Source organism: Panulirus ornatus, chromosome 47, assembly GCF_036320965.1.
Source record: "Panulirus ornatus isolate Po-2019 chromosome 47, ASM3632096v1, whole genome shotgun sequence".
Taxonomy (NCBI): Eukaryota; Metazoa; Arthropoda; class Malacostraca; order Decapoda; family Palinuridae; genus Panulirus; species Panulirus ornatus.
In genome coordinates this window covers 23,158,071-23,184,955 of record NC_092270.1, presented here as the reverse complement: position 1 = coordinate 23,184,955, position 26,885 = coordinate 23,158,071, and the positions used below count along the sequence as shown (strand labels likewise).

General features: G+C 42.2%; 1 protein-coding gene across 9 annotated transcripts in view; it reads right to left on the bottom strand.

Annotated features, from left to right (window-relative positions):
* Positions 1 to 26,885, bottom strand: part of LOC139763685 (uncharacterized) — a 265,984-nt gene that overhangs the window by 54,072 nt on the left and 185,027 nt on the right. For all 9 annotated transcript variants that reach the window (XM_071689996.1, XM_071690001.1, XM_071690002.1 and 6 more), the window contains 3 exons: positions 25,107 to 25,524; positions 13,569 to 13,740; positions 2,614 to 2,822 (listed from right to left, as the gene is read on the bottom strand). In XM_071689996.1, the coding sequence (XP_071546097.1) occupies positions 2,614 to 2,822; positions 13,569 to 13,740; positions 25,107 to 25,524 (799 nt within the window). The remainder of the gene's footprint in view (positions 1 to 2,613; positions 2,823 to 13,568; positions 13,741 to 25,106; positions 25,525 to 26,885) is intronic.

The following is a 26,885-nucleotide window of genomic DNA, read 5'->3' as shown; positions in this document are numbered from 1 at the left end:
TGTATACCCGCCCCTCTCTTCAAGACTCTCGAATTTACATCCCTTACCACTCCATCCATAAACAAATTGAACAACCATGGTGACATCACACACCTGTTGCAAACCGACCTTCACTTGTTCCAGTCTTCCTACTCATACACAAGCCTTACTTCCTTGATAAAAACTTCCCACTGCTTCTAGCATCTTGCATCCAACACCATGTATTCTTAAGACCTTCCATAAAGCATCTCTATCGACCCTCCCATTTGCCTTCTCCAGATTCATAAATGCCATAAGCAAATCCATTTGTTTTTCTAAACATTTCTTACACACATTCTTTAAAGCAAACACCTGATCCACACATCTTCTACCACTTCTGACACCACACCGCTCCTCCTCCATCTGATGCTTAGCCTTCCCCCTCTCAATCAATACCCTTCAGTATAACTTACCAGGTATATTCAACAAACTGATGTGTCTCTAGTATAAACACTCACTGTTATTCCCCTTGCCTTTAAACAATGGCACTAAACATGCATTTTGCCAATCCTCAGGCACCTCACCATGATTCATACATACACTAAATATCCATACAACTAATAAACAACACAGTCACCCCACCCCCCCTTTCCTAATAAATTTAACAGTAATACCTTCCACTCCAGTTACCTTGCCACTTTTCATCTTGCACAAGGTTTCACCACCTCTTCTCTTTTCACCAGACCACTCTCTAAGACTCTCTCACTTTGCATAGCACCCTGACCGAAACACACTACATCTGCCATTTTATCATCAAACATATTTAACAGTCCTTCAAAATACTCACTATCTACTTATTACTTCATCACTACCTGTTATCATTTCCCCTTTTGCCACCTTCACTGATGTCTAACTATATATATCACTAATGTTCCCATTCATTAGTCTTTCACACATTATTTACCTCCTTCCAAAATATCTTCTTATTCTCCTTAAAGTTTACCGATACTCACTCACCCCAACTCTCATTTCCCTTTTTTTCAACCCTTGCACTTTCCTCTTAACCAGGTGTGCTCACACCACTAACTAGCCCATTCAATACTCAGCAAGCTGCTGCATCACATGATTATTGTGTGGCCATCAGCAACTCGAGGTGTGTGCCATTTTGATACCTGCTTCTATCCCTATAAGTTGAAGCTTTGAACTCTCTACCTTCTCATGTCTTTCCCAATAACTATGACCTGGCATATTTCAAAAGACAGGTTTTTCATGTCCTCTAAAATACTTTCCCTTGTCATTTCTTTTCCCGTTTCGTGATTCTCTATATTTCAATTAAGGACCGTCCTTGATGTGGACTTTTGTCTGTGACTGGAGCAAAATAAGAAAAAAAAAAAAATCTCATATATTTCTCTAACATTTGCACTCCTTCCCTGTAAGTACCACCCAAATGCTCCTCTCTTCTCTTTCACTAGCAATTCTACTTCTTCATCCCACCACTCACTACCCTTTCTAATCTGCCCAAATCCCACCTTTCACATGCCACATGTATCTCTTGCACATGCCATCACTGTTTCCCTAAATATTTCTCATTCCTCACCCAATCCTTTCATTTCATCAACTCTGTCCTTTTGCAATTCTTCACACTATCTTTTGAGGTACTTCTTCTCCCACTTCTCCTTTCAAAGCTCACTTACTCTCACCATTTTCTTCTACCCGACACTGTTTCCTCTTTTTTTGAAAACCTCTACAAATCTTTATCCTTGTCTCCTCAAGAGAGTGATCAGACATCCCACCAGCTGCCCCTCTCAGCACATTTACATCCAAAAATCTCTCTTTTACACACTTATCAATTTATACCTAATCTAATAATGCTCACTGACCATCTCTCCTACTCACATACGTATACTCTTTTTAAAACGTATTCCTAATCACCAGTCCACAAGCTCTTCATCATTTCCATTCATAACACTGAAAACCCCATGCACCCCAATTTTACCTTCAACTGCCACATTAATTACCTTTGCATTTAAATCACCCATCATTAATACATGGTTTCGTATGTCAAAACTGCTGACACACTCACTCAGCTGCTCCCAAAAACTCGCTTCTCTTGATCTTTCTTCTCATGGCCAGGTGCATAAGGACTACTAATCACCCATCTCTCATCATCCACTTTCAGTTTTATCTACATCAATCTAGAATTTACTTCCTTACATACTGTGACACATCCCCACAACTCTTGCTTCTGAAGTAGTGCTTGTCTTTCCTTAGCTCTAGTCCTCTCATCAACCCCTGACTTTACTTTACTGACATTTCCAACTCACTCTTTCCCTTTATCCTTGAACTTTGTTTCACTCAGAGCCAGAACACCCAGGTTTCTTTTTTTCAAACATAAAACCTATCTCTCCTCTTCTCATCTTGGTTACATCCTTATACATCTAGACACCCCAGCCTGAGCCTTCGAGGAAGATAAGCACTCCCTGCCTAGCTCCCTCTATTTTCTCTTTTAGAATTTATACAAGAACAGGAGGGTTTCCAGCCCCCCGACTCCCGCCCCTTTAAGTTGCCTTCTATGACATGAAGGGAATACAGGGGCAGAATTCCTTCTCCCCTAACTCTGGGATGTGTGATTTTAAAAAGCTTTAAGATACAGACCTTGACTTTAGCCGAGGTAGTAAGTGGAGTGTAACCAGATGCAGCTTCCAATTCCCTTTTCTCCTGAACAACAGATCGGCCAACCAGTTCCTTAAAATGAGTGTTGAGGTGTCGTCTAAGAAGAGTTTTTCCGCATGGGATTGAGAGGAGGGAAGCAAGGAGCTCTGAAGTAAATCGGACTTCATAAACCATTAGTGCTCCGTGGACACCTGATGGAAGAAAACACAGGAACCTGTTACAGAAATTGATAATATCTTTTTCTTATCCATTCTGTTGTTATTCCATCTTTGTATGAGGAATAATGCAAATACACAAACAATCTATCTATCTCTCTATCATCATAACTTTATTCCCAAAGCGTGAGTGAGTGTGGATGGAGAGCTGAGCAAAAGTTCTGGGATACATGCAGGTGTGAGGCAGGGCTGTGTGATGTCACCGTGGCTTTTTAATATATATATACCCAGGGATAAGGGAGAAAGAATACTTCCCGCGTATTCCCCTTGTGTATGGGCATTTAAATATATTCTATATCTATTATACTTTGTTGCTGTCTCCTGCGTTAGCGAGGTAGCGCAAGGAAACAGACAAAAGAATGGCCCAACCCACCCACATACACATGTATATACATACACGTCCACACACAGCACATATACATACCTATACATCTCAACGTATACATATATATACACACACAGACATACATATATGCACATGTACATAATTCATACTGTCTGCCCTTATTCATTCCCATTGCCACCCCGCCAAACATGAAATGACAACCCCCTCCCCCCCGTATGTGTGCGAGGTAGCACTAGGAAAAGACAACAAAGGCCACATTCGTTCACATTCAGATACTAGCTGTCATGTATAATGCAACAACACAACAGCTCCCTTTCCACATCCAGGCCCCACAAAACTTTCCATGGTTTACCCCAGATGCTTCACATACCCTGTTCAATCCACTGACAGCAGGTCGACCTCAGTATACCACATCGTTCCAATTCACTCTATTCCTTGCACGCCTTTCACCCTCCTGCATATGTTCAGGCCCCAATCATTCAAAATCTTTTTCACTCCATCTTTCCACCTCCAATTTGGTCTCCCACTTCTCCTCGTTCCCTCCACCTCTGACACATATATCCTCTTGGTCAATCTTTCCTCACTTATTCTCTCCATGTGACCAAACCATTTCAAAACACCCTCTTCTCCTTTCTTAACCACACTCTTTTTATTACCACACATCTCTCTTACCCTTTCATTACTTACTCGATCAAACCACCTCACACCACATATTATCCTCCAACATCTCATTTCCAACACATCCACCCTCCTCTGCACACCTCTATCTATAGCCCACGCCTCGCAACCATACAACATTGTTGAAACAACTATTCCTTCAAACATACCCATTTTTGCTTTCCAAGATAACATTCTCAACTTCCACACATTTTTCAACACTCCCAGAACTTTCATCCCTTCCCCAACCCTATGACTCACTTCCACTTCCATAGTCCCATCCACTGCCAAATCTACTCCCATATATCTAAAACACTCCACTTCCTCCAGTTTTTCTCCATTCAGACTTACCTCTCAATAGACATGTTCCTCAACCCTACTGTACCTAATAACCTTGCTCTTATTCACATTTACTCTCAGCTTTCTTTTCACACACTTTACCAAACTCAGTCACCAGCTTCTGCAGTTTCTCACATGAATCAGCCACCAGCACTGTATCATCAGCGAACAACTGACTCACTTCCTGGGCCCTCTCATCCACAACAGACTGCATGCTTGCCCCTCTCTCCAAAACTCTTGCATTCACCTCCCTAACAACCCTGTCCATAATCAAACTAAACAACCATGGAGACATCATGCACCCTTGCTCCTGAGAACCAAACACTTTCCTCTCTTCCTACTCATACACACGCCTTACATCCCCGATAAAAACTTTTCACTGCTTCTAGCAACTTGCCTCCCACACCATATGTTCTTAATACCTTCCACAGAGCATCTCTATCAACTCTATTATATGCCTTCTCCAGATCCATAAATACTACATACAAATCCATTTGCTTTTCTAAGTATTTCTCACGTACATTCTTCAAAGAGAATGTTGGGGTGAAGAGAGTGGTGAGAGTAAGTGACCTTGGGAAGGAGACTTATGTGAGGAAGTACCAGGAGAGACTGAGTACAGAATGGAAAAGGGTGAGAGCAAAGGACGTAAGGGGAGTGGGGACGGAATGGGGTATATTTAGGGAAGCAGTGATGGCTTGTGCAAAAGATGCTTGTGGCATGAGAAGCGTAGGAGGTGGGCAGATTAGAAAGGGTAGTGAGTGGTGGGATGAAAAATTAAGATTGTTAGTGAGAGCAAAGACAGAGGCATTTGGACGATTTTTGCAAGGAAATAATGCAAATGACTAGGAGATGCATAAAAGAAAGAGGCAGGAGGTCAAGAGAAAGGTGCAAGAGGTGAAAAAGAGGGCAAATGAGAGTTGGGGTGAGAGTATCATTAAATTTTAGGGAGAATAAAAAGATGTGTTGGAAGGAGGTAAATAAAGTGTGTAAGACAAGGGAACAAATGGGAACATCAGTGAAGGGGGCTAATGGGGAGGTGATAACATGTAGTGGTGATGTGAGAAGGAGATGGAGTGAGTATTTGAAGGTTTCTTGAAAGTGTTTGATGACAGATTGGCAGATATAGGGTGTTTTGGTTGAGGTGGTGTGCAAAGTGAGAGGGTTAGGGAGAATGATTTGGTAAACAGAGAAGAGGTAGTAAAAGCTTTGCAGAAGATGAAAGCTGGCAAGGCAGCGGGTTTCGATGGCATTGCAGTGGACTTTATTAAAAATGGGGGTGACTGTTGTTGACTGGTTGGTAAGGTTATCTAATGTATGTATGACTCATGGTGAGGTGCCTGAGGATTGGTGGAATGCTTGCATAGTGCCATTGTACAAAGACAAAGGGGATAAAAGTGATTGCTCAAATTACAGAGGTATAAGTTTGTTGAGTATTCTTGGGAAATTATATGGGAGGGTATTGACTGAGAGGATGAAGTTATGTACAGAGCATCAGATTGGGGAAGAGCAGTGTGGCTTCAGAAGTGGTAGAGGATGTGTGGATCAGGTGTTTGCTTTGAAGAAGGTATGTGAGAAATACTTAGAAAAGCAAATGGATTTGTATGTAGCATTTATGGATCTGGAGAAGGCATACAACAGAGTTGATAGAAATGCTCTGCGGAAGGTATTAAGAATATATGGTGTGGGAGGCAAGTTGTTAGAAGAAGTGAAAAGTTTTTATCAAGAATGTAAGGCATGTGTAAGTGTAGGAAGAGAGGAAAGTGATTGGTTCTCAGTGAATGTAGGTTTGCGGCAAGGGTGTGTGATGTCTCCATGGTTGTTTAATTTGTTTATGGATAGGGTTGTTAGGGAGGTGAATGCAAGTTTTGGAAAGAGGGGCAAGTATGCACTCTGTTATGGATGAGAGAGCTTGGAAAGTGAGTCAGTTGTTGTTCGCTGATGATACAGCCCTGGTGGCTGATTCGGGTGAGAAACTGCAGAAGCTGGTGACTGAGTTTGGTAAAGTGTGTGAAAGAAGAAAGCTGAGAGTAAATGTGAATAAGAGCAAGGTTATTAGGTTCAGTAGGGTTGAGGGACAAGTCAATTGGGAGGTAAGTTTGAATGGAGAAAAACTGGAGGAAGTGAAGTGCTTTAGATATCTGGGAGTGGATTTGGCAGTGGATGGAACTATGGAAGCAGAAGTGAATCATATGGTGGGGGAGGGTGTGAAAGGTCTGGGAGTGTTGAAAAATGTGTGGAAGTCGAGAACATTATCTCGGAAAGCAAAAATGGGTATGTTTGAAGGAACAGTGGTTCCAACAACGTTATATGGTTGCGAGGCGTGGGCTATAGATAGAGTTGGGCGGAGGAGTGTGGATGTGCTGGAAATGAGATGTTTGAGGACAATATGTGGTGTGAGGTCGTTTGATCGAGTCAGTAATAATAGGGTAAGAGAGAAGTGTGGTTGAGAGAGCAGAAGAGGGTGTTTTGAAATAGTTTGGTCACATGGAGAGAATTAGTGAGGAAAGATTGACCAAGAGGATATATGTGTCAGAGGTGGAGGGAACGAGGAGAAGTGGGAGACCAAACTGGAGGTGGAAAGATGGAGTGCAAAAGATTTTGAGTGATTGGGGCCTGAACATGCAGGAGGGTGAAAGGCGTGCAAGGAATAGAGTGAATTGGAACGATATGGTATACTGGGATCGACGTGCTGTCAATGGATTGAACTAGGGCATGTGAAGCGTCTGAGGTAAACCATGGAAAGTTCTGTGGGGCCTGGATGTGGAAAGGGAGCTGTGGTCTCGGTGCATTATTACATGACAGCTAGAGACTGAGTGTGAACGAATGTGGCCTTTGTTGTCTTTTCCTAGCACTACCTTGCGCACATGAGGGGGAGGAGGTTGTTATTTCATATGTGGCGGGGTGGTGATGGGAATGAATAAAGGCAGACAGTATGAATTATGTACATGTGTATATATGTATATGTCTGTGTGTGTATATATATGTATACGTTGAGATGTATAGGTATGTATATTTGCGTGTGTGGACATATATGTATATACATGCATATGTGGGTGGGTTGGGCCATTCTTTCATCTGTTTCCTTGCACTACCTCGCTAATGTGAGAGACAGTGACAAAGCAAAATAAATAAATAAATAAATCACTCATGGTGAGGTGCCTGAGGACTGGTGGAATGCTTGCATAGTGCCATTGTACAAAGACAAGGGGGATAAGAGTGAGTGCTTAAATTACAGAGGTGACTGGTGACTGAGTTTGGTAAAGTGTGTGGAAGAAGAAAGTTAAGAGTGAATGTGAATAAGAGCAAGGTTATTAGGTACAGTAGGGTTGAGGGTCAAGTCAATTGGGAGGTGAGTTTGAATGGAGAAAAACTGGAGGAAGTGAAGTGTTTTAGATATCTGGGAGTGGATCTGTCAGCGGATGGAACAATGGAAGCGGAAGTGGATCATAGGGTGGGGGAGGGGGCGAAAATTTTGGGAGCCTTGAAAAATGTGTGGAAGTCGAGAACATTATCTCGGAAAGCAAAAATGGGTATGTTTGAAGGAATAGTGGTTCCAACAATGTTGTATGGTTGCGAGGCGTGGGCTGTGGATGGAGTTGTGCGCAGGAGGATGGATGTGCTGGAAATGAGATGTTTGAGGACAATGTGTGGTGTGAGGTGGTTTGATCGAGTAAGTAACGTAAGGGTAAGAGAGATGTGTGGAAATAAAAAGAGCGTGGTTGAGAGAGCAGAAGAGGGTGTTTTGAAATGGTTTGGGCACATGGAGAGAATGAGTGAGGAAAGATTGACCAAGAGGATATATGTGTCGGAGGTTGAGGGAACGAGGAGAAGAGGGAGACCAAATTGGAGGTGGAAAGATGGAGTGAAAAAGATTTTGTGTGATCGGGGCCTGAACATGCAGGAGGGTGTAAGGAGGGCAAGGAATTGAGTGAATTGGAGCGATGTGGTATACAGGGGTTGACGTGCTGTCAGTGGAGTGAATCAAGGCATGTGAAGCGTCTGGGGTAAACCATGGAAAGCTGTGTAGGTATGTATATTTGCGTGTGTGGACGTGTGTATGTACATGTGTATGGGGAGGGGGGGGGGGGTTGGGCCATTTCTTTCGTCTGTTTCCTTGCGCTACCTCGCAAACGCGGGAGACAGCGACAAAGTATAAAAAAAAAAAAAAAAAAAAAAAAGTTTGTTGAGTATTCCTGGAAAATTATATGGGAGGGTACTGATTGAGAGGGTGAAGGCATGTACAGAGCATCACATTAGGGAAGAGCAGTGTGGTTTCAGAAGTGGTAGAGGATGTGTGGATAAGGTGTTTGCTTTGAAGAATGTATAAGGGAAATACTTAGAAAAGCAAATGGATTTGTATGTAGGATTTATGGATCTGGAGAGGGCATATGACAGAGTTGATAGAGATGCTCTGTGGAAGGTATTAAGAATATATGGTGTGGGAGGCAAGTTGTTAGAAGCAGAGAAAAGTTTTTATCGAGGATGTAAGGCACATGTACGTGTAGGAAGAGTGGAAAGTGATTGGTTCTCAGTGAATGTTGGTTTGCAGCAGGGGTGTGTGATGTCTCCATGGTTGTTTAATTTGTTTATGGATGGGGTTGTTAGGGAGGTAAATGCAGGAGGTGAATTCAAGAGTTTTGGAAAGAGGGGCAAGAATGCAGTCTGTTGTGGATGAGAGAGTTTGGGAAGTGAGTCAGTTGTTGTTCAATGATGATACAGCGATGGTGGCTGATTCGGGTGAGAAACTGCAGAAGCTGGTGAGTGAATTTGGTAAAGTGTGTGAAAGAAGAAAGCTGAGAGTACATCCCTTTCATCATTCCATCTAGTCATACCACATGCTCCTCTAAAATAGCTCATTTCCACAACCTAGATTCTTAACCTCTGAGACTCATTCCATGTCTATGTTTTGGCTGCATAGGTCAGGGTTGGAAGGAATATGAAGTCCCTCAATCCTTTCTTCACTTCCATACACCTTTACCCTTCATTATTCTATTAAGGGACCCAATGACCCTTCTACCCTGCTGCTCTCTCCTTTGTCTCTCCTTCGATCTCACCAGACTTACCCAAGATAGTTTGTAAATACTTAAATTCTCTTGCTTCTTCCGGTCTTTCTTCCCCTATATCTATAACATGGTTTAGTACACTTTCTTCTTTCACTCTATAGGGTTTTACAAAATATATCATTTCGCTCTGCTTCCTTACAAACACCATTACTTTACTTTTAATCACATTTACCTTCAACTGTCCGTGCCTACACACATCATAAAACACACTTAAAATCTTCTACAACTCCTCTTCACTCTCAGCAAACAACACAATATCATCAGCAAACAGGCTTGTCACTAGCCACCATAACTCTCTAAAAACTCCATCTCTACATCCCTTTCTCTAGTTTTGCTTTCACCTCTCTTATCACTCAATCCATATACATGTTAAAAAACCACAGTGATATCACACAGCCCTAACCCTCCTACATGTACACCGAAACTTTTGCTCAACTCTCCATCCACTCTTACACATCCATCTGCTACTCTACAGAAGACTTACAACATCCAACAGTTGTTCCCTTAACCCACATATCCTTAAAACGTCCCAAAAAGCATTCCAATCCCCCATCCCCAGAATACTGTAAATCTACCCCTCTCTCTATGACCCTTGCATTTCCCTCCCTCACCACCCTGCCCAAAGAAAGATTAAACAGTCAGGGTGACAATGGACAACCCTGATGCGGACCCACCTTCACCTTGAACCACTCGTTCTTCTCATTTCCTACAAACACACACATGCCTTACTCTCCTGATAAAAATTCCTCACTGATTCTATCAGCTTTCCTCTCACATCACATATTTGTAGCATCTTTTACAAAGCAACTCTGTCAACCCTATTTCATGCCTTCTCTTCGTCTATACATACTCATCTTTTACTCCAAGTATTTCTCACATATCTTCAAAATAAACACCTGGTCTACACTTTCTCTACTAAAACCATGTTCCTCCCCAGTCTCATAATCTGTGAATGCCAATGCCTTCTCAATCACCACTCTCTCATACAACTTACAAGGTATTCTCAACAGACTTATACATCTATAATTTGAGTGTCCTGTTTTATCCCTGCATGCCTTTATATATGGCACTATAAAAGCATTCTGCCAGTTATCTGGGACCTTACTTTGGGCTATAGCTAATCTATTTATTTATTATACTTTGTTACTGTCTCCTGTGTTAGCAAGGTAGCACAAAGAAACAGACGAAAGAAAGGCCAGACCCACCCACATACACATGTATATTCATACACGTCCACACACGCACATATACATACCTATACATCTCAACGTATACATATATATACACACACAGACATATACATATATGCACATGTACATAATTCATACTGTCTGCCCTTATTCATTCCAGTCGCCACCCTGCCACACATGAAATAAGAACCCCCTACCCCCTGCATGTGCACGAGGTAGCTGTCATGCATAATGAACTGAAACCACAGCTCCCTTTCCACATCCAGGCCCCACAAAACTTTCCTTGGTTTACCCCAGACGCTTCACATGCCCTGGTTCAATCCATTGACAGCATGTTGACCCCAGTATACCACATCATTCCAATTCACTCTATTCCTTGCAAGCCTTTCACCCTCCTGCATGTTCAGGCCCCGATCACTCAAAACCTTTTTCACTCCATCTCTTCACCTCAAATTTGGTCTCCCACTTCTCCTCGTTCCCTCCACCTCTGACACATATATCCTCTTGGTCAATCTTTCCTCACTCATTCTTTCCATGTGACCAAACCATTTCAAAACACCCTCTTCTGCTTTATTACCACACATCTCTCTTACCCTTTCATTACTTACTCGATCAAACCACCTCACACCACATGTTGTCCTCAAACATCTCATTTCCAGCACATCCACCCTCCTGCACACAACTCTATCCATAGCCCATGCCTCACAACCATATAACATTGTTGGAACAACTATTTCTTCAAACACCCATTTTTGCTTTCCAAGATAACGTTCTCAACTTCCACACATTTTTAAATGCTCCCAGAACTTTCGCCCCCTCATCCCACACTATGATTCACTTCCGCTTCCATGGTTCCATCAGCTGCCAAATCCATTCCAAGATATCTAAAACACTTCACTTCCTCCAGTTTTTCTCCATTCAAACTCACCTCCCAATTGACTTGTCCCTCAATCCTACTGTACCTAAGAACCTTGCTCTTATTCACATTTACTCTCAGCTTTCTTCTTTCACACACTTTACCAAACTCAGTCACCAGCTTCTGCAGTTTCTCACCCGAATCAGCCACCAGCGCCATATCATCAGTGAACAACAACTGACTCACTTCCCAAGCTCTCTCGTCCACAACAGACTGCATACTTATCCGTCTTTCCAAAACTCTTGCATTCACCTCCCTAGCAACCCCATCCATAAACAAATTAAACAACCATGGAGACATCATGCACCCCTGCCGCAAACCTACATTCACTGAGAACCAATCACTTAGCTCTCTTCCTACACGTACACATGCCTTACATCCTCGATAAAAACTTTTCACTGCTTCTAACAACTTACCTCCCACACCATATATTCTTAATACCTTCCACAGAGCATCTCTATCAACTCAATCATATGCCTTCTCCAGATCCATAAATGCTACATACAAATCCATTTGCTTTTCTAAGTATTTCTCACATACATTCTTCAAAGCAAACACCTGATCCACACATCCTCTACCACTTCTGAAACCACACTGCTCTTCCCTATTCTGATGCTCTGTACATGCCTTCACCCTCTCAATCAATACCCTCCCGTATAATTTCCCAGGAATACTCAACAAACTTATAGCTCTGTAATTTGAGCATTCACTCTTATCCCCTTTGCCTTTGTACAATGGCTATAGCTATTATACATACAATAAAAATCCTACTCCACCAACCAATATCACTGACACCCCTCAAGAAACTCAAATGTAATCCCATGCCTCCAACCAATTTGCAATACTTAATCTTACGCAAGGCATTCACCATCTCTCTTTCAACCCAACAATCACTATGACTCCCTCACTTCTCATCCCAACTTGTTCAGAACACCCCACATCCACCACCCTCCTGTTTAACACATTCAAGAGTCCTCCAAAATACTTACTCCATTTCTTCTTCATATCTTTTTTGCCTGGTATCACTCATATATCTCCCTTCAATCTTCTGCATACCAGACTTGACATGCACATGTAAGCACATTATATCCACTCCTTCCCTACACCCCCATTTCATCTACTCTCACCTTATATCATTCTTCACTCGATCTCTCTTGGAATCTCTCCACACACATCCCTTTTTCAGCTCATTCACTTTCATCACATTCTTTTGATGAATGTCATATCCTCTTTTCTTAAATCCACCACAAAATTCCACAATCTCTACTACAAAATAATTATCAGAAACACACAAGATGTTGTTCTCAGCACATGCAAATCCAAAGTCTTGCCTTTACCTACCTGTCAATCAGTATGTAATCAAATTATCAATTTACCCCTGACCCCATCCATAGGCATATGCTTATGTATACACTTTTTTACGCCAGATTTTCCAAATCACCAATACTTTTTTAGGACATTACTCAACATGCTCTTCACCTTTTTTTTGGATCAAGTCAAATCTTCAAGGTATGATGCAGGTTAAGTTCCAGGTAAGACTTTCATAACTGGGATAACTCAGGTAAAATCCAAACCAGACTCATAGGGCTCATGCCATTCACTTATTATGATGCTAGAAAATAACAGTAAAAAGTATACAGTTTCATAGTTTTTATCTAACCCTGATGATGATGAACAAAGTGATCTCTAAGTGACTGCCATGCTATGTACATGATACAAAATATTATTTCAGAGGGATATGTAGAGATGAAATCACTAGAAATTTGCATAAATGAAAATCTTTTGTGGAGGTATGGTCATACAGAATGTGTGGCAGATGAAAAATTGGTCAAGAAAATACACAGCAACACAGCAGATGGTAAAAGGAGTAGAGACTGATCATGAAAGAGATAGATGCACTGAGAGAAGTGACTACATGTTTCTGATGAAGATGCAAGAGGAATGATTCAGGATAAGATGCAATGGAAGCATTTTGTGTATGGAGGTGGTGCTGGTATCATATTAACTTATTCATTAATGAAGTAAAAAAGTAAGAAGTATTAACCAGTTTAGAAGTCCATATTTCACACTGACACTTGATCCACTCCATGGAACTGGCAATAAAGAGATACTGATGATTAAGAAATGGACAGAATAGAGACAATCTTCCACTACCCTGCCTCTATGAACAGGTTTCTTTACACAGTAATTCAAAATTACTCATCAGTTTACCTGAACCTCTTAAATTTGGTGCATATTCTGAAAGGTCAACAGTTCGTAGCCATTCCATGACACGGTGGTTGGTCCACAGTGCTACTTCAGCTGCTGTTCTAGTTCTCTGATCCTCATCTGGCACTGAACGACGCTTCAGTACAGAGGGATCGAAGTTGTGCTCTCTTAATACCTGAAAGTATGATACAAAACACAAATGAAAAACTGATATTACAATGGTGGTCTCCAAATTATATACCTAATGACAACAAAGATTTAAAAATCTTACTTACATAAGCAAAAACATGGAAAGCAAAAATGGGGATGTTTGAAGGAATACTGGTTCCAACAATGTTGTATGGTTGCGAGGCGTGGGCTATGGATAGAGTTGTGCGCAGGAGGGTGGATATGCTGGAAATGAGATGTTTGAGGACAATATGTGGTGTGAGGTGGTTTGATCGAGTAAGTAATAATAGGGGAAGAGAGATGTGTGGCAATAAAAAGAGTGTGGTGGAGAGAGCAGAGGAGGGTGTTTTGAAATGGTTTGGGCACATGGAGAGAATGAGTGAGGAAAGATTGACCAAGAGGATATATGTGTGAGAGGTGGAGGGAACAAGGAGAAGTGGGAGACCAAATTGGAGGTGGAAAGATGGAGTGCAAAAGATTTTGAGTGATCGGGGCCTGAACATGCAGGAGGGTGAAAGGCATGCAAGGAATAGAGTGAATTGGAACGATGTGGTATACTGGGGTCGACGTGCTGTCAATGGATTGAACCAGGGCATGTGAAGCGTCTGGGGTAAAGCATGGAAAGTTCTGTGGGGCCTGGATGTGGAAAGGGAGCTGTGGTTTCCGTGCATTATTACATGACAGCTAGAGACTGAGTGTGAACGAATGGGGCCTTTGTTGTCTTTTCCTAGCCGTACCTCGCACACTTGAGGGGGGAGGGGGTTGTTATTACATGTGTGGCGGGGTGGCGATGGGAATGAATAAAGGCAGACAGTATGAATTTTTTACATGTGAAAAATGTATATGTCTGTGTGTTAATATATATGTATACATTGAGATGTATAGGCATGTATATTTGCGTGTTTGGACGTGTATGTATATACATGTGTATGTGGGTGGGTTGGGCCTTTCTTTCGTCTGTTTCCTTGCGCTACCTCGCTAACATGGGAGACAGCAACAAAGCAAAATAGATAAAAATATAAATATATATTTTTTTTATTTTTTTATTTTGCTTTGTCGCTGTCTCCCACTTTAGCGAGGTAGCAAAGGAAACAGACAAAAGAATGGCCCAGCCCACCCACATACACATGTGTATACATAAACGTCCACACACGCAAAATATACATACCTATACATCTCACTGTATACATATATATACACACACAGACATATACATATATACACATGTACATAATTCATACCGTCTGCCTTTATTTATTCCCATCACCACATCGCCACACATGAATAACAACCCCCTCCCTCCTAATGTGTGCGAGGTAGCGCTAGGAAATGACAACAAAGGCCCCATTCGTTCACACTCAGTCTCTAGCTGTCATGTAATAATGCACCGAAACCACAGCTCCCTTTCCACATCCAGGCCCCACAAAACTTTCCTTGGTTCACCCCAGACGCTTCACATGCCCTGGTTCAATCCATTGACAGCACGTCAACCCCGGTATACCACATCGTTCCAATTCACTCTATTCCTTGCATGCCTTTCACCCTCCTGCATGTTCAGGCCCCAATCACTCAAAATCTTTTTCACTCCATCTTTCCTCCTCCAATTTGGTGTCCCACTTCTCCTTGTTCCCTCCACCTCTGACACATATATCCTCTTGGTCAGTCTCTCCTCACTCATTCTCTCCATTTGACCAAAACATTTCAAAACACCCTCTTCTGCTCTGTCAACCACACTCTTTTTATTACCACACATCTCTCTTACCCTTATATTACTTACTCGATCAAACCACCTCACACCACATATTGTCCTCAAACATCTCATTTCCAGCACATCCATCCTCCTCCACACAAGTCTATCCATAGCCTATGCCACGCAACCATATAACATTGTTGGAACCACTATTCCTTCAAACATACCCATTTTTGCTTTCCGAGATAATGTCCTCGACTTCCACATATTCTTCAAAGCTCCCACAACTTTCGCCCCCTCCCCCACCCTATGATTCACTTCTACTTCCATGGTTCCATCCGCTGCCAAATCCACTCCCAGATATCTAAAGCACTTCACTTCCTCCATTTTTTCTCAATTCAAACTTACCTCCCAATTGACTTGACCCTCAACCCTACTGTACCTAATAACCTTGCTCTTATTCACATTTACTCTCAGCTTTCTTCTTTCACACACTTTACCAAACTCAGTCACCAGCTTCTGCAGTTTCTCACATGAATCAGCCACCAGCACTGTATAATCGGTGAACAACTGACTCACTTCCCAAGCTCTCTCATCCACAACAGACTGCATACTTGCCCCTCTTTCCAAAACTCTTGCATTCACCTCCCTAACAACCCCATCCATACACAAATCAAACAACCATGGAGACATCACACACCCCTGCCGCAAACCTACATTCACTGAGAACCAATCACTTTCCTCTCTTCCTACACATACACATGCCTTACATCCTCAATAAAAACTTTTCACGGCTTCTAACAACTTGCCTCCCACACCATATATTCTTAATACTTTCCACAGAGCATCTCTATCAACTCTATCATATGCCTTCTCCAGATCCATAAATGCTACATACAAATCCATTTGCTTTTCTAAGTATTTCTCACATACATTCTTCAAAGCAAACACCTGATCCACACATCCTCTACCACTTCTGAAACCACACTGCTCTTCCCCAATCTGATGCTCTGTACATGCCTTCACCCTCTCAATCAATACCCTCCCGTATAATTTCCCAGAAATACTCAACAGACTTATACCTCTGAAATTTGAGCACTCACTTTTATCCCCTTTGCCTTTGTACAATGGCACTATGCGAGCATCCCGCCAATCCTCAGGCACCTCACTATGAGTCATACATACATTAAATAACCTTACCAACCAGTCAACAATACAGTTACCCCCTTTTTTAATAAATTCCACTGCAATACCATCGAAACCCGCTGCCTTGCCAGCTTTCATATTCCGCAAAGCTTTTACTACCCCTTCTCTGTTTACCAAATCATTTTCCCTACCCCTCTCACTTTGCACACCACCTCGACCAAAACACCCTACATCTGCCACTCTATCATCAAACAAATTCAACAAACCTTCAAAATACTCACTCCATCTCCTTTTCACATCACCACTTCTTGTTATCATATACATATATATACATTTTTCTTTCTTTCATACTATTCGCCATTTCCCGCATTAGCGAGGTAGCGTTGAGAACAGAGGACTGTGCCTTTGAGGGAACATCCTCACCTGGCCCCCTTCTATGTTCCCTCTTTTGGAAAAAAAAAAAAAAAAGCGAGAGGGGAGGATTTCCAGCCCCCCGCTCCCTCCCCTTTAAGTCGCCTTCTACGACACGCAGGGAATACGTGGGAAGTATTATTTCTCCCCTATCCCCAGGGATAATATATATATATATATATATATATATATATATATATATATCTATATATATATATATATATATATATATATATATATATATATATATATATATATATATATATATATTTTTTTTTGCTTTGTCGCTGTCTCCCGCGTTTGCGAGGTAGCGCAAGGAAACAGACGAAAGAAATGGCCCAACCCACCCCCATACACATGTATATACATACGTCCACACACGCAAATATACATACCTACACAACTTTCCATGGTTTACCCCAGACGCTTCACATGCCTTGATTCAATCCACTGACAGCACGTCAACCCCGGTATACCACATCGCTCCAATTCACTCTATTCCTTCCCTCCTGCCCTGATCAGCACGTCAACCCCGGTATACCACATCGCTCCAATTCACTCTATTCCTTGCCCTCCTTTCACCCTCCTGCATGTTCAGGCCCCGATCACACAAAATCTTTTTCACTCCATCTTTCCACCTCCAATTTGGTCTCCCTCTTCTCCTCGTTCCCTCCACCTCCGACACATATATTCTCTTGGTCAATCTTTCCTCACTCATTCTCTCCATGTGCCCAAACCATTTCAAAACACCCTCTTCTGCTCTCTCAACCACGCTCATTTTATTTCCACACATCTCCCTAACCCTTACGTTACTTACTCGATCAAACCACCTCACACCACACATTGTCCTCAAACATCTCATTTCCAGCACATCCATCCTCCTGCGCACAACTCTATCCATAGCCCACGCCTCGCAACCATACAACATTGTTGGAACCACTATTCCTTCAAACATACCCATTTTTGCTTTCCGAGATAATGTTCTCGACTTCCACACATTCTTCAAGGCTCCCAGAATTTTCGCCCCCTCCCCCACCCTATGATCCACTTCTGCGTCCATGGTTCCATCCACTGCCAGATCCACTCCTAGATATCTAAAACACTTCACTTCCTCCAGTTTTTCTCCATTCAAACTCACCTCCCAATTGACTTGACCCTCAACCCTACTGTACCTAATAACCTTGCTCTTATTCACATTTACTCTTAACTTTCTTCTTTCCCACACTTTACCAAACTCAGTCACCAGCTTCTGCAGTTTCTCACATGAATCAGCCACCAGCGCTGTATCATCAGCGAACAACAACTGACTCACTTCCCAAGCTCTCTCATCCCCAACAGACTTCATACTTGCCCCTCTTTCCAAAACTCTTGCATTCACCTCCCTAACAACCCCATCCATAAACAAATTAAACAACCATGGAGACATCACACACCCCTGCCGCAAACCTACATTCACTGAAAACCAATCACTTTCCTCTCTTCCTACACGTACACATCCCTTACATCCTCGATAAAAACTTTTCACTGCTTCTAACAACTTGCCTCCCACACCATATATTCTTAATACCTTCCACAGAGCATCTCTATCAACTCTATCATATGACTTCTCCAGATCCATAAATGCTACATAAATGCAAGAGTCTTGGAAAGAGGGGCAAGTATGAAGTCTGTTGGGGATGAGAGAGCTTGGGAAGTGAGTCAGTTGTTGTTCGCTGATGATACAGCGCTGGTGGCGGATTCATGTGAGAAACTGCAGAAGCTGGTGACGGAGTTTGGTAAAGTGTGTGGAAGAAGAAAGTTAAGAGTAAATGTGAATAAGAGCAAGGTTATTAGGTACAGTAGGGTTGAGGGTCAAGTCAATTGGGAGGTGAGTTTGAATGGAGAAAAACTGGAGGAAGTGAAGTGTTTTAGATATCTGGGAGTGGATCTGTCAGCGGATGGAACCATGGAAGCGGAAGTGGATCATAGGGTGGGGGAGGGGGCGAAAATTTTGGGAGCCTTGAAAAATGTGTGGAAGTCGAGAACATTATCTCGGAAAGCAAAAATGGGTATGTTTGAAGGAATAGTGATTCCAACAATGTTGTATGGTTGCGAGGCGTGGGCTATGGATAGAGTTGTGCGCAGGAGGATGGATGTGCTGGAAATGAGATGTTTGAGGACAATGTGTGGTGTGAGGTGGTTTGATCGAGTAAGTAACGTAAGGGTAAGAGAGATGTGTGGAAATAAAAAGAGCAGGGTTGAGAGAGCAGAGGAGGGTGTTTTGAAATGGTTTGGGCACATGGAGAGAATGAGTGAGGAAAGATTGACCAAGAGGATATATGTGTCGGAGGTGGAGGGAACGAGGAGAAGAGGGAGACCAAATTGGAGGTGGAAAGATGGAGTGAAAAGGATTTTGTGTGATCGGGGCCTGAACATGCAGGAGGGTGAAAGGAGGGCAAGGAATAGAGTGAATTGGAGCGATGTGGTATACAGGGGTTGACGTGCTGTCAGTGGATTGAATCAAGGCATGTGAAGCGTCCGGGGTAAACCATGGAAAGCTGTGTAGGTATGTATATTTGCGTGTGTGGACGTGTGTATGTACATGTGTATGGGGGGGTTGGGCCATTTCTTTCGTCTGTTTCCTTGCGCTACCTCGCAAACGCGGGAGACAGCGACGAGGTATAAAAAAAAAAAAAAAAATATATATATATATATATATATATATATATATATATATATATATATATATATATATCTATATATTTTTTTTGCTTTGTCGCTGTCTCCCGCGTTTGCGAGGTAGCGCAAGGAAACAGACGAAAGAAATGGCCCAACCCACCCCCATACACATGTATATACATATGTCCACACACGCAAATATACATACCTACACAGCTTTCCATGGTTTACCCCAGACGCTTCACATGCCCTGATTCAATCCACTGACAGCACGTCAACCCCGGTATACCACATCGATCCAATTCACTCTATTCCTTGCCCTCCTTTTACCCTCCTGCATGTTCAGGCCCCGATCACACAAAATCTTTTTCACTCCATCTTTCCACCTCCAATTTGGTCTCCCACTTCTCCTCGTTCCCTCCACCTCCGACACATATATCCTCTTGGTCAATCTTTCCTCACTCATTCTCTCCATGTGCCCAAACCATTTCAAAACACCCTCTTCTGCTCTCTCAACCACTCTCTTTTTATTTCCACACATCTCTCTTACCCTTACGTTACTTACTCGATCAAACCACCTCACACCACACATTGTCCTCAAACATCTCATTTCCAGCACATCCATCCTCCTGCGCACAACTCTATCCATAGCCCACGCCTCGCAACCATACAACATTGTTGGAACCACTATTCCTTCAAACATACCCATTTTTGCTTTCCGAGATAATGTTCTCGACTTCCTCACATTCTTCAAGGCTCCCAGGATTTTTGCCCCTTCCCCCACCCCATGATCCACTTCTGCTTCCATGGTTCCATCCACTGCCAGATCCACTCCCAGATATCTAAAACACTTTACTTCCTCCAGTTTTTCTCCAATCAAACTTACCTCCCAATTGACTTGACCCTCAACCCTACTGTACCTAATAACCTTGCTCTTATTCACATTTACTCTTAACTTTCTTCTTTCACACACTTTACCAAACTCAGTCACCAGCTTCTGCAGTTTCTCACATGAATCAGCCACCAGCGCTGTATCATCAGCAAACAACAACTGACTCACTTCCCAAGCTCTCTCATCCCTAACAGACTTCATACTTGCCCCTCTTTCCATATATACATATATATATATATATATATATATATATGTGTGTGTGTGTGTGTGTGTGTGTGTGTGTGTGTGTGTGTGTGTGGAAAGGGAGCTGTGGTTTCGGTGCATTATACATGACAGCTAGAGACTGAGTGTGAACAAATGTGGCCTTTGTTGTCTTTTCCTAGTGCTACCTAGCGCACATGTGGGGGAGGGGGTTTTCATTTCATGTGTGGCGGGTTGGTGACGGGAATGAATAAGGGCAGACAGTCTGAACTATGTACATGTGTATATATGTATATGTCTGTGTGTTTATACATGTATACTTTGAGATGTATGGGTATGTACATTTGCGTGTGTGGACGTGTATGTATATACATGTGTATGTGGGTGGGTTTGGACATTCTTTCGTCTGTTTCCTTGCGCTACCTCGCAAATGCGGGAGACAGCGACAAAGCAATATAAAATAAATAATATATAATAAATACTAACGATGAGATCTATAGGTATGTATATGTGCGTGTGTTGATGTGTATGTATAAACATGTGTATGTGGGTGGGTGGGAAGAGCAGTGTGGTTTCAGAAGTGGTAGAGAATGTGTGGATCAGATGTTTGCTTTGAAAAATGTATGAGAAATATTTAGAAAAGCAAGTGGATTTGTCTGTATCCATAAATGCTACAGACAAATCCACTTGCCTTTCTAAATATTTCTCACATACATTTTTTCAAAGCAAACACCTGATCCACAGATCCTGTACCACTTCTGAAACCACACTGCCTTTGGGGAAGAGCAGTGTGGTTTCAGAAGTGGTAGAGGATGTGTGGATCAGGTGTTTGCTTTGGAAAATGTATGTGAGAAATATTTAGAAAAGCAAGTGGATTTGTCTGTAGCATTTATGGATCTAGAGAAGGCATATGATAGAGTTGATAGAGATGCTCTGTGGAAGATATTAAGAATATATGGTGTGGGAGGCAAGTTGTTAGAAGCAGTGAAAAGTTTTTATTGAGGATGTAAGGCATGTGTACGTGTAGAAAGAGAGGAAAGTGATTGGTTCTCAGTGAATGTTGGTTTGCGGCAGGGGTGCGTGATGTCTCCATGGTTGTTTAATTTGTTTATGGATGGTGTTGTTATGGAGGTGAATGCAAGAGTTTTGGAAAGAGGGGCAAGTAAGCAGTCTGTTGTGGATGAGAGAGCTTGGGAAGTGAGTCAGTTGTTCGCTGGTGATACAGCGTTAGCGAGGTACCGCAAGGAAACAGATGAAAGAATGACCCAACCCACCCACATACACATGTACATACATACACATCCACACACACACATATACATACCTACACATCTCAACGTATACATATATATATACACACACAGAAATATACATATATACACATGTACATAATTCATACTTGCTGCCTTTATTCATTCCTATCACCACCCCGTCACACGTGAAATGACAACCCCCTCCCCCCGCATGCGAACAAGGTAGCGCTAAGGAAAGACAACACTTAGTCTCTAGCAAAGTAAGAGGGTTAGGGAGAATGATTTGATAAACAGAGAAGAGATAGTAAAAGATTTGCGGAAGATGAAAGCTAGCAAGGCAACGGGTTTGGATGGTATTGCAGTGGAGTTTATTAAAAAAGGGGGGTTACTGTATTGTTGACTGGTTGGTAAGATTATTCAATGTATGTATGACTCATGGTGAGGTGCCTGAGGATTGGTGGAATGCTTGCATAGTGCCATTGTACAAAGGCAAAGGGGATAAAAGTGAGTGCTCAAATTACATAGGTATAAGTTTGTTGAGTATTCTTGGGAAATCATATGGGAGGGTATTGACTGAGAGGGTGAAGGCATGTACAGAGCATCAGATTGGGGAAGAGCAGTGTGGTTTCAGAAGTGGTAGAGGATGTGTGGATCAGGTGTTTGCTTTAAAGAGTGTATGTGAGAAATACTTGGAAAAGCAAATGGATTTGTATGTAGCATTTATGGATCTGGAGAAGGCATATGACAGAGTTGATAGAGAGGCTCTGTGGAAGGTATTAAGAATATATGGTGTGGGAGGCAAGTTGTTAGAAGCAGTAAAAAGTTTTTATCGAAGATGTGAGGCGTGTGTACGAGAAAGAAGATAGGAAAGTGGTTGGTTCTCAATGAATGTCGGTTTGCGGTAGGGGTGCATGATGTCTCCATGGTTGTCTAATTCATTTATGGATGGGGTTGTTAGGGAGGTGAATGCAAGAGTTTTGGATAGATGGGCAAGTATGCAGTCTGTTGTGGATGAGAGAGCTTGGGAAGTGAGTCAGTTGTTTTTCACTGATGATACAGCGCTGGTGGCTGATTCAGGTGAGAAACTGCAGAGGCTGGTGAGTGAGTTTGGTAAAGCGTGTGAAAGAAGAAAGCTGATAGTAAATGTGAATAAGAGCAAGTTTATTAGGTACAGTAAGGTCAAGGGACAAGTCAATTGGGAGGTAAGTTTGAATGGGGAAAAACTGGAGGAAGTGAAGTGTTTTAGACATCTGGGAGTGGATTTGGCAGCAGGTGGAACCATGGAAGTGGAAGTGAGTCACAGGGTGAGGAGGGGATGAAAGTTCTGGGAGTGCTGAAGAATGTGTGGAAGGTGAGAACGTTATCTCAGAGCAAAAATGGGTATGTTGAGGGAATGGTGATTCCAACAATGTTATATGGTTGTGAGGCATGGGCTATAAATAGGGTTGTGCGGAGGAGGGTGGATGTATTGGAAATGAGATGTTTGAGGACAATATGTGGTGTGAAGTGGTTTGATCAAGTAAGTAATGAAAGGGTAAGAGAGATGTGTGGTTATGAAATGGTTTGGTCACGTGGAGAGAATGAGTGAGGTAAGATTGACAAAGAGGATATATGTGTCAGAGGTGGACGGAGCGAGAAGTGGGATACCAAATTGGAGGTGAAGGATGGAGTGAAAAAGATTTTGAGTGATCAGAGCCTAAACATACAGGAGGGTTAAAGGCGTGCAAGGAATAGAGTGAATAGGAACAATGTGGTATGCTGGGGTCGATTTGTTGTAAATGGATTGAACCAGGGCATGTGAAATGTCTGGGGTAAACCATGAAAAGTTTTGTGGGGCCTGCATGTGGAAAGGAGCTGTGGTTTTGGTGCACTACACATGACAGCTAGAGACTGGAGTGTGAACGAGTGGTCTTTTCTGGTCTGTTCCAGGTGCTGCCTTGCTGGAGGGGGGAATACTATTTCATTTGTTGAGAAGTGTTGGCGGGAATGGATGAAGGCAGCAAGTATGGATATGTACATGTGTAAATATGTATATGTCTATGTATGTATATGTATGCATACAATGAAATATAAATGTATGTATATGTGAGTGTGTGGGTGTTTATGTATATACATGTGTATGTAGATGGGTTGGGCTATTCTTTGTCTGTTTCCATGCACTACCTCACTAATGTAGGAGACGGTGGTTAAGTATAATAATTACATTTTTTTCATAATATACGCCATTTCCCGTGTTAGCGAGGTAGTGTTAAGAACGGAGGACTGATCTTTTGAGGGGAAATCCTCACTTGGCCTCCTTTTCTGTTCCTTCTTTTGGAAAATTAAAAAGAAGAGGGGAGGATTTCCAGCTCCCCACTCCCTCCCCTTTGTTGCATTCTATGACACACAGGGAACACGTGGGAAGTACTCTTTCTCCCCTATCCCCAGGGATAATAATAAAATAAATAAAATAGAATATTACCAAATAGAATATTTTCCAAAAGAAGGAACAGAGAAGAGGGCCAGGTGAGGATATTCTCTCAAAGGCCCAGGCCTCTGTTCTTAACGCTACCTCGCTATCGCGGGAAATGGCGAATAGTATGAAAAAAAAAAAAAAAAAAAAAATTACCATAAGGGTTATCATACATCGGAATTGGAGTGATGTTTATAAATTAACTTCAAAGCTGTATGTACCTCACATTTCTCATGGAATTGTAAATAAAGTCAAAGACAGGTAGACAGACAGATAGACAAACAGATGGATAGATAGACATATAGGCAGACAGAGAAAGACCATCAAAAACACTGACAGGTAAATAAATCAATTCAATACTTCATTAACCAAATGAATATTATACTAACATTCCATCAAGTATGGTAAGATCCTACCCTACAGCTTATTAGTAACTTCAAGACTTCATTTTACTGATTAATCAACTATAGCTTAACTATATCAAGTTACATGGTAAAGCTACTATGAGAGCATTAGTCCTTAACACTATGATATTCCTTAACATTACAGTCATTCTTACACATTTGTTTGCCATGTCACATGTTAGTGCAGTAATGCCACAATTGTTACAAAATGTTTATTTTGGGTCAAGATACCTCCCCTTGTATCTGATGTAGAGTTGCATACTAACCTGAATACCTCGTTTGAGAGAGGTAACATGTAAAAGATTTGTGAGACGTAGGAAAGATAAGTCATCATACGTCAAACAGTTGAGAACTCTTCCATCAATACGAGCTTCACTAAAGGCATCTTTATACTGTGGTAAACCCACATCATCCAACCAGCGCAATACCCAAGAATAATCCAGTCGACTAAGTGGAGTGTTTTGGTCCCCAGATAATCTTTCTGCAATCCCCAACTGTAATTTTTTTCGATGCAGTGGATGACGAATGCCTAATTCTCGCTCTAGTTGCTGTGGTGTAGCTCGAGATAGGTGATGACCAGATGATGACCATGAACGAACAGCTGAGCAATACTGACTCAATCCTTGGGCACCTAACCATGCTTCTATGGTCTCTGTACTCCAACTGATGAGGGTTTCACCGGGCCTAAAGAAAGAAAAAGATTACTGGATATTATATTTATTATTTATTTAGTTATTATACTTTGTCACTGTCTCCTGCGTTAGTGAGGTAGCGCTAGGAAACAGACGAAAGAAAGGCCCAACCCACCCACATACACATATATATACATGCACGCCCAAACATGCACATATACATACCTATACATTTCAACATATACACATACATACATACAGAGACATAGACATATATACACATGTACATAATTCATACTCGCTGCCTTTATTCATTCCCATCGCCACCCCACCACACATGAAATGACAACCCCCTTCCTCCACATGCACTCGAAGTAGCACTAGGAAAAGACAACGAACAACACATCAGTTCACACTCAGTCTCTAGCTGTCATGTATAACACACCGAAACCACAACTCCCTTTCCACATCCAGGCCCCACAAAACTTTCCCCAGACACTTCACATGCCTTGGTTCAATCCACTGACAGCATGTCGACCCTGGGATACAACATCGTTCCAATTCACTCTATTCCTTGCATGCCCTTCACCGTCCTGCATGTTCAGGCCCCGGTCACTCAAAATCTTTTTCACTCCATCTTTCCACCTCCAATTCGATCTCCCACTTCTCCTCATTCCCTCCACCTCTGACACATATATCCTCTTTGTCAATCCCTCTGACACATATATCCTCTTTGTCAATCATTCCTTACTCATTCTCTCAAGTAACCAAACCATTGCAATACACCCTCTTCTGCTCTCTCAACCATACTCTTTTTATTACCACACATCTCTCTTACCCTTTCATTACTTACTCGATCAAACCACCTCACACCACATATTCCTCAAACATTTCTAAAACATCCACCCTACTCCGCACAGCACTATCTAAAGCCAACACCTCACAACCATATAACATTGTTGGAACAATTATTCCTTCACGCATACCCATTTTTGCTTTCCGAGATAATGCTCTCACCTTCCACAAATTTTTCAACGCTTCCAGAACTTTCGCCCCCTTCCCCACCCTGTGACTCACTTACACTTCCATGTTTCCATCCACTGCCAAATCCACTCCCAGATATCTAAAACACTTCACTTCCTCCAGTTGTTCTCCATTCAAACTTACTTCCCAATTGATTTAACCTCAACCCAACTGTACCTAAGAACCTTGCTCTTATTCACATATACTCTCAGCTTTCTTCTTTCACACACTTTACCAAACTCAGTCACCAGCTTCTGCAGTTTCTCACACAAATCAGCCACCAGCGCCGAATCATCAGTGAACAACAAATGACTCACTTCCCAAGCCCTCTCATCCACAACAGACTGCATACTTGCCCCTCTCTCCACAACTCTTGCATTCACCTCCCTA